The 9917-nt window shown below is 52.2% G+C and overlaps 1 protein-coding gene across 3 annotated transcripts in view; it reads right to left on the bottom strand.

The window, feature by feature from the left end:
- Nucleotides 1-9917, bottom strand: part of LOC116958715 (uncharacterized) — a 67691-nt gene that overhangs the window by 48170 nt on the left and 9604 nt on the right. For all 3 annotated transcript variants that reach the window (XM_076058853.1, XM_076058854.1, XM_076058855.1), the window contains 2 exons: nucleotides 6413-6520; nucleotides 1315-1479 (listed from right to left, as the gene is read on the bottom strand). In XM_076058853.1, the coding sequence (XP_075914968.1) occupies nucleotides 1315-1479; nucleotides 6413-6520 (273 nt within the window). The remainder of the gene's footprint in view (nucleotides 1-1314; nucleotides 1480-6412; nucleotides 6521-9917) is intronic.

Genomic DNA, 9917 nt, shown 5'->3' with positions numbered 1-9917 from the left:
CTCTGCCCCGTGTCTCCTCCAAACACACACACAGACACACACACAGACAGAGACACACAGAGACACACACAGACACACACACCTTCTTGGTATAGAACTTGTTGAGCTGCGTCTCTGCCCCGTGTCTCCTCCACACGCACAGACACACACAGACACACACACACAGACACACACACACAGACACAGACACACACAGACACACACAGACACACACACCTTCTTGGTATAGAACTTGTTGAGCTGCGTCTCTGCCCCGTGTCTCCTCCACAGGCACAGACACACATAGACAGAGACACACACACACACAGACACACACACACAGACACACAGACACACACACACACACAGACACACAGACACACACACAGACACACACCGCCACACACAGACACACACCTTCTTGGTATAGAACTTGTTGAGCTGCGTCTCTGCCCCGTGTCTCCTCCAAACACACACACAGACACACACACAGACACACACACACACAGACAGAGACACACAGACACACACACACACCTTCTTGGTATAGAACTTGTTGAGCTGCGTCTCTGCCCCGTGTCTCCTCCACACACACACACAGACACACACACAGACACACACAGACACACACACAGACAGAGACACACACACAGACACACACACACAGACACACACCTTCTTGGTATAGAACTTGTTGAGCTGCGTCTCTGCCCCGTGTCTCCTCCACACACACACACAGACACACACACACACACACACAGACACACACACACACACAGACACACAGACACAGACAGAGACACAGACACACCTTCTTGGTATAGAACTTGTTGAGCTGCGTCTCTGCCCCGTGTCTCCTCCACAGGCAGAGACACACATAGACACACAGACACACACAGACACACACACACACATAGACACAGACACACAGACACACAGACACACACACCGCCACACACAGACACACACCTTCTTGGTATAGAACTTGTTGAGCTGCTTCTCTGCCCCGTGTCTCCTCCACAGGCAGAGACACACACACACAGAGACACACATAGACACACACATAGACACACACACAGAGACACACACAGACACACACAGACACATAGACACACAGAGACACACACAGACACACACACTGACACACACACACAGACACACACACAGACACACACACAGACACACACACACACACAGACACACACACACCGCCACACACACAGACACACACCTTCTTGGTATAGAACTTGTTGAGCTGCGTCTCTGCCCCGTGTCTCCTCCACACACACACACAGACACACACAGACACACACACACCGCCACACAGACACACACCTTCTTGGTATAGAACTTGTTGAGCTGCGTCTCTGCCCCGTGTCTCCTCCACAGGCACAGCACCCGAGTCTTGGGGCAGTAGGTCATGTTGATGAGCTTCTCAAACCACCAGCGCTCGTAGGCCGTGCCCAAGCCTGACCGCAGCACGATGCAGTCCTCGCACACCTACACAGGGCACACACACAGGGTGTATACACACAGTACATACACACACAGTGTATACACACACAGGGTACACACACAGGGCACACACACACAGTGTATACACACACAGGGCACACACACAGGGTGTATACACACACAGTATATACACCTACACACAGTGTATACACACACAGGGTACACACACACAGGGTACACACACAGGGCACACACACACACATGGTACACACACATGGTACACACACAGTGTATACACACACAGTGTAGACACACAGGGTACACACCTACACAGTGTACACACACAGTGTACACACACAGTGTATACACACACAGTGTACACACACAGGGTACACACACACACAGGGTACACACACACACAGGGTATACACAGTGTACACACACAGGGTACATACACAGGGCACACACACATGGTACACACACACACAGTGTACACACACACAGAGTGTATACACCTACACACAGGGTACACACACACAGTGTATACACCTACACACAGTGTATACACACAGGGTACACACACACAGTGTATACACACACAGGGTATACACACACACAGGGTATACACACACACAGTGTATACACACACAGTGTATACACACACAGGGCACACACACAGTGTATACACAGGGCACATACAGGGTACACACACACAGTGTATACACACAGTGTATACACACACAGGGTACACACAGGGCACATACAGGGTACATACAGGGTACACACACACAGTGTATACACACACACAGGGTACACACACACAATGTATACACACAGTGTACACACACACAGTGTACACACACACACATGGTACACACACACACAGTGTACACACACACACACATGGTACACACACAGGGTACACACACAGTGTATACACACAGTGTACACACCTACACACACATGGTACACACACACAGGGTACACACACACACACATGGTACACACACACAGTGTATACACACACAGTGTATACACACACACACAGGGCACACACACACAGTGTACACACACACACACAGGGTATACACACACAGTGTATACACACACAGTGTACACACACACACAGGGTACACACACACAGTGTATACACACACAGTGTACACACACACACACAGGGCACACACACACAGTGTATACACACAGTGTACACACAGGGTACACACACACAGGGTACACACACAGGGTACACACACACACACACAGGCCACACACACAGGGTACACACACAGTGTACATACACAGTGTACACACAGGGTACACACACACAGGGTACACACACACAGGGTACACACACACACAGGGTACACACACAGGGTACACACACACACAGGGTACACACACAGGGTACACACACAGTGTACACACACACACACAGGGTACACACACACAGTGTACACACACACACAGGGTACACACACACAGGGTACACACACAGGGTACACACAGGGTACACACACACACAGGGTACACACAGGGTACACACACAGTGTACACACATACACAGGGTACACACACAGTGTACACACACACAGGGTACACACAGGGTACACACAGGGTACACACACAGGGTACACACACACACAGTGTACACATACACACAGGGTACACACAGGGTACACACACACACAGGGTACACACACACACACATGGTACACACACACACACAGGGGACACACACACAGTGTACATACAGGGTACACACAAAGGGTACACACACAGGGTACACACACAGGGTACACACACACACACACACAGGCCACACACACAGGGTACACACACACACAGTGTACACATACACACAGGGTACACACAGGGTACACACACACACAGGGTACACACACACACACACAGGGTACACACACACACACAGGGGACACACACAGTGTACACACACAGGGTACACACACAGGGGACACACACAGTGTACACACACAGGGTACACACACAGGGTACACACAGGGTACACACACAGGGTACACACACACACAGGTTACACACATACAGGGTACACACACACACAGGGTACACACACACACAGGTTACACACACACACAGGGTACACACACAGTGTGTACACACACATACACAGTGTGTACACACACAGGGTACACACACACAGGTTACACACACACACACAGGGTACACACACACACGGTACACACACACACAGTGTGTACACACACAGGGTACACACACACACACGGTACACACACACACAGGGTACACACACACACACAGTGTACACACAGGGTACACACACACACGCTACACACACACACAGGGGACACACACACACGCGCACACAAAGATCCCCCATATAGCCTTAACAGACTGTAGGGGCAAGTGCTGTTAGCGAGTAATGGTACACCAGGGGGTGGGTGGCCAGCACCACGCCCGACCGCCTTTGTCTCCCCAGTGGCGATGTTTTTTTTGCACACTGCACCAGGTACTCATTTGAGGCTGAGTCGACCTAGGAGAGGCCCGGGACCGGTTCAGATAATCGTCACTGGTGTTGGCCGTGAGCGGGAATCGAACCCGGGTCGCCAGGTTCATAGCGCAGCGTAGCGCTAACCACTACACTACCGCTCCCCACACAAAGATAAAGATCCCCCATATAGCCTTAACAGACTGTAGGGGCAAGTGCTGTTAGCGAGCACCTATGAAGGCCCCCCCACACACACACATGCACACACACACACATACACATGCACACACACGCACGGGAAGAACACACACACACACACGGTGGTGGTGGTGTGGGTGTCGGTGGTGGTGATGTGGGTGGTGTGGTGGTGGTGGTGGTACGTGATGGTGGTGGTGGTGATGGTGGTGATGATGGTGGTGGTGTGTGTGATGATGGTACGTGATGATGGTGGTGTGATGATGGTGGTACGTGATGATGGTGGTGGTACGTGATGGTGGTACGTGATGGTGGTGGTGATGGTGGTACGTGATGGTGGTGGTGGTACGTGATGGTGGTACGTGATGATGATGTTGGTGATGTTGGTGATGGTGGTGGTGATGGTACGTGATGATGATGGTACGTGATGGTGATGTTGGTACCTCCATGAAGTACATGTCCCCGTCCGTGTCTGTCCCAGCATGCACCACAAATGTCTGCTTCTTCAGCTGACGGCTAGTGATGGTGGTGATGGTGGTGATGATGGTACGTGATGATGGTGGTGGTGGTACGTGATGTTGGTACCTCCATGAAGTACATGTCCCCGTCCGTGTCTGTCCCAGAATGCACCACAAATGTCTGCTTCTTCAGCTGACGGCTAGTGATGGTGATGATGGTGGTGATGATGGTACGTGATGATGGTGGTGGTACGTGATGTTGGTACCTCCATGAAGTACATGTCCCCGTCCGTGTCTGTCCCAGCATGCACCACAAATGTCTGCTTCTTCAGCTGACGGCTAGTGATGGTGGTGATGGTGGTGATGATGGTACGTGATGATGATGGTGGTGGTACGTGATGTTGGTACCTCCATGAAGTACATGTCCCCGTCCGTGTCTGTCCCAGAATGCACCACAAATGTCTGCTTCTTCAGCTGACGGCTAGTGATGGTGGTGATGGTGGTGATGATGGTACGTGATGATGGTGGTGGTACGTGATGTTGGTACCTCCATGAAGTACATGTCCCCGTCCGTGTCTGTCCCAGAATGCACCACAAACGTCTGCTTCTTCAGCTGACGGCTAGTGATGGTGGTGATGGTGGTGATGATGGTACGTGATGATGATGGTGGTGGTACGTGATGTTGGTACCTCCATGAAGTACATGTCCCCGTCCGTGTCTGTCCCAGAATGCACCACAAATGTCTGCTTCTTCAGCTGACGGCTAGTGATGGTGGTGATGGTGGTGATGATGGTACGTGATGATGATGGTGGTGGTACGTGATGTTGGTACCTCCATGAAGTACATGTCCCCGTCCGTGTCTGTCCCAGAATGCACCACAAATGTCTGCTTCTTCAGCTGACGGCTAGTGATGGTGGTGATGGTGGTGGTGATGGTGGTGGTGATGGTGGTGGTGATGGTGGTGATGGTGGTGGTGATGGTGATGGTGGTGGTGATGGTGGTGATGGTGGTGATGGTGGTGGTGATGGTGGTGGTGATGTTGGTGATGGTGGTGGTGATGGTACGTGATGATGATGCTACGTGATGATGTTGGTGGTGGTGGTACGTGATGTTGGTACCTCCATGAAGTACATGTCCCCGTCCGTGTCTGTCCCAGAATGCACCACAAATGTCTGCTTCTTCAGCTGACGGCTAGTGATGGTGGTGATGGTGGTGATGATGGTACGTGATGATGATGGTGGTGGTACGTGATGTTGGTACCTCCATGAAGTACATGTCCCCGTCCGTGTCTGTCCCAGAATGCACCACAAATGTCTGCTTCTTCAGCTGACGGCTAGTGATGGTGGTGATGGTGGTGATGGTGGTGGTGATGGTACGTGATGATGATGGTACGTGATGGTGATGTTGGTACCTCCATGAAGTACATGTCCCCGTCCGTGTCTGTCCCAGAATGCACCACAAACGTCTGCTTCTTCAGCTGACGGCTAGTGATGGTGGTGATGGTGGTGATGATGGTACGTGATGATGGTGGTGGTACGTGATGATGTTGGTACCTCCATGAAGTACATGTCCCCGTCCGTGTCTGTCCCAGAATGCACCACAAACGTCTGCTTCTTCAGCTGACGGCTAGTGATGGTGGTGATGGTGGTGATGATGGTACGTGATGATGGTGGTGGTACGTGATGATGTTGGTACCTCCATGAAGTACATGTCCCCGTCCGTGTCTGTCCCAGAATGCACCACAAACGTCTGCTTCTTCAGCTGACGGCTAGTGATGGTGGTGATGGTGGTGATGATGGTACGTGATGATGATGGTGGTGGTACGTGATGTTGGTACCTCCATGAAGTACATGTCCCCGTCCGTGTCTGTCCCAGAATGCACCACAAACGTCTGCTTCTTCAGCTGACGGCTGGGTCGTTGTTTCAGTCGCACGCAGCGCGAACTCTGCAACACAAACACGGCGACTACCTCATCAACTACCTCATCAACTACCTCGTCAACTACCTCGTCAACTACCTCATCAACTACCTCGTCAACTACCTAACTACCTCATCAACTACCTCGTCAACTACCTCATCAACTACCTCATTAACTAAACTACCTCATCAACTACCTAACTACCACGGCGACTACCTCATCAACTACCTCATCAACTACCTCCTCAACTACCACGGTGACTACCTCATTAACTACCTCCTCAACTACCTCGTTAACTACCTCATCAACTACCTCATTAACTAAACTACCTCATTAACTACCTAACTACCACGGCGACTACCTCATCAACTACTTGGTCAACTACCTCATCAACTACCTCATTAACTACCTCATTAACTACCTCCTCAACTACCTCATTAACTACCTCCTCAACTTCCTAAACTACCTCATCAACTACCTCATCAACTACCTCATCAACTACCTCATTAACTACCTCCTTAACTACCTCCTCAACTACCACGGTGACTACCTCATTAACTACCTCATCAACTACCTCATCAACTACCTCATTAACTACCTCCTCAACTACCTCGTTAACTACCTCATTAACTACCTCGGCTACCACGGTGACTACCTCATTAACTACCTCCTCAACTACCTCCTTAACTATTTCATTAACTACCACGTCAACTACCACGTTAACTACCTCATTAACTACCACGTTAACGCTACCACATTAACGCTACCACGTTAACTACCTCATTAACTACCACGTTAATGCTACCACGTTAACTACATTAAGTACCACACCCACAATTAGTGGGTGAGTGAGTGGGTGAGTGAGTGGCTGAGTGAGTGAGTGGCTGAGTGGGTGAGTGAGTGGCTGAGTGAGTGGCTGAGTGAGTGGCTGAGTGAGTGGCTGAGTGAGTGGCTGAGTGAGTGGCTGAGTGAGTGAGTGAGTGGCTGAGTGAGTGGGTGAGTGAGTGGCTGAGTGAGTGAGTGAGTGGCTGAGTGGGTGAGTGAGTGGCTGAGTGAGTGAGTGGCTGAGTGAGTGAGTGAGTGGCTGAGTGAGTGGCTGAGTGAGTGGCTGAGTGAGTGAGTGGCTGAGTGAGTGAGTGGCTGAGTGAGTGAGTGGCTGAGTGGCTGAGTGAGTGAGTGGCTGAGTGAGTGGCTGAGTGAGTGAGTGGCTGAGTGAGTGAGTGGCTGAGTGGCTGAGTGAGTGAGTGGCTGAGTGAGTGGGTGGGTGAGTGGATGAGTGAGTGGCTGAGTGAGTGAGTGGCTGAGTGAGTGAGTGGCTGAGTGGCTGAGTGAGTGAGTGGCTGAGTGAGTGGGTGAGTGAGTGGCTGAGTGAGTGAGTGGCTGAGTGAGTGAGTGAGTGGCTGAGTGAGTGAGTGGTGAGTGAGTGAGTGGTGAGTGGCTGAGTGAGTGAGTGAGTGGTGAGTGAGTGAGTGGTGAGTGAGTGAGTGAGTGGTGAGTGGCTGAGTGAGTGAGTGGCTGAGTGAGTGAGTGAGTGGCTGAGTGAGTGAGTGGGTGAGTGAGTGAGTGGCTGAGTGAGTGAGTGGCTGAGTGAGTGAGTGGCTGAGTGAGTGAGTGTGTGAGTGGCTGAGTGAGTGAGTGGCTGAGTGAGTGAGTGGGTGAGTGAGTGAGTGAGTGGGTGAGTGAGTGAGTGAGTGGGTGAGTGAGTGAGTGGTGAGTGAGTGAGTGGTGAGTGAGTGGCTGAGTACCGGCTCTGTGAGTGAGTCTAGGAGCTCGTTGATGCGCTGGGAGTGAGTGAGTGGTGAGTGAGTGGCTGAGTGAGTGAGTGAGTGGTGAGTGAGTGGTGAGTGAGTGGTGAGTGAGTGGGTGGGTGAGTGAGTGAGTGAGTGGTGAGTGAGTGGCTGAGTGAGTGAATGAGTGGTGAGTGAGTGAGTGGGTGGCTGAGTGAGTTAGTGAGTGGCTGAGTGGGTGAGTGAGTGGTGAGTGAGTGAGTGAGTGGCTGAGTGAGTGGGTGAGTGAGTGAGTGGGTGGCTGAGTGAGTGAGTGAGTGGCTGAGTGGGTGAGTGAGTGAGTGGCTGAGTGAGTGAGTGGCTGAGTGAGTGAGTGGTGAGTGAGTGAGTGGCTGAGTGAGTGGGTGAGTGAGTGAGTGGGTGGCTGAGTGGGTGAGTGAGTGAGTGGCTGAGTGAGTGAGTGGCTGAGTGAGTGATTGGCTGAGTGAGTGAGTGGTGTGTGGGTGAGTGGCTGAGTGAGTGGCTGAGTGAGTGAGTGGCTGAGTGAGTGGCTGAGTGAGTGAGTGAGTGGCTGAGTGAGTGAGTGGGTGGCTGAGTGGGAGAGTGAGTGAGTGGCTGAGTGAGTGAGTGGCTGAGTGAGTGATTGGCTGAGTGAGTGAGTGGTGTGTGGGTGAGTGGCTGAGTGAGTGGCTGAGTGAGTGAGTGGCTGAGTGAGTGGGTGAGTGAGTGAGTGGCTGAGTGGGTGAGTGAGTGGGTGAGTGGTGAGTGAGTGAGTGGTGAGTGAGTGAGTGAGTGGTGAGTGAGTGGTGAGTGAGTGAGTGGTGAGTGAGTGAGTGGTGAGTGAGTGGTGAGTGAGTGGCTGAGTGAGTGAGTGAGTGGTGAGTGAGTGGTGAGTGAGTGAGTGAGTGGCTGAGTGGGTGAGTGAGTGGCTGAGTGAGTGGCTGAGTGGCTGAGTGAGTGGCTGAGTGAGTGAGTGAGTGGCTGAGTGAGTGGGTGAGTGAGTGGCTGAGCGAGTGAGTGAGTGGCTGAGTGGGTGAGTGAGTGGCTGAGTGAGTGAGTGGCTGAGTGAGTGAGTGAGTGGCTGAGTGAGTGGCTGAGTGAGTGGCTGAGTGAGTGGCTGAGTGAGTGAGTGGCTGAGTGAGTGAGTGGCTGAGTGAGTGAGTGGCTGAGTGGCTGAGTGAGTGAGTGGCTGAGTGAGTGGGTGAGTGAGTGGATGAGTGAGTGGCTGAGTGAGTGAGTGGCTGAGTGAGTGAGTGGCTGAGTGGCTGAGTGAGTGAGTGGCTGAGTGAGTGGGTGAGTGAGTGGGTGAGTGAGTGAGTGAGTGGCTGAGTGAGTGAGTGGCTGAGTGAGTGAGTGAGTGGGTGAGTGAGTGGCTGAGTGAGTGAGTGGCTGAGTGAGTGAGTGAGTGGCTGAGTGAGTGAGTGGTGAGTGAGTGAGTGGTGAGTGGCTGAGTGAGTGAGTGGTGAGTGAGTGAGTGGTGAGTGAGTGGTGAGTGGCTGAGTGAGTGAGTGGCTGAGTGAGTGAGTGAGTGGCTGAGTGAGTGAGTGGGTGAGTGAGTGAGTGGCTGAGTGAGTGAGTGGCTGAGTGAGTGAGTGGCTGAGTGAGTGAGTGTGTGAGTGGCTGAGTGAGTGAGTGGCTGAGTGAGTGAGTGGGTGAGTGAGTGAGTGGGTGAGTGAGTGGGTGAGTGAGTGAGTGAG

Source organism: Petromyzon marinus (genome assembly GCF_048934315.1).
Source record: "Petromyzon marinus isolate PM22_M1 ecotype Great Lakes invasive population chromosome 80 unlocalized genomic scaffold, UKy_Petmar_22M1.pri1.0 chr80_unloc.1, whole genome shotgun sequence".
Lineage (NCBI taxonomy): Eukaryota > Metazoa > Chordata > Hyperoartia > Petromyzontiformes > Petromyzontidae > Petromyzon > Petromyzon marinus.
The sequence above is the reverse complement of the archived record's forward strand: the minus strand, read 5'-3'. Positions and strand labels throughout refer to the sequence as shown.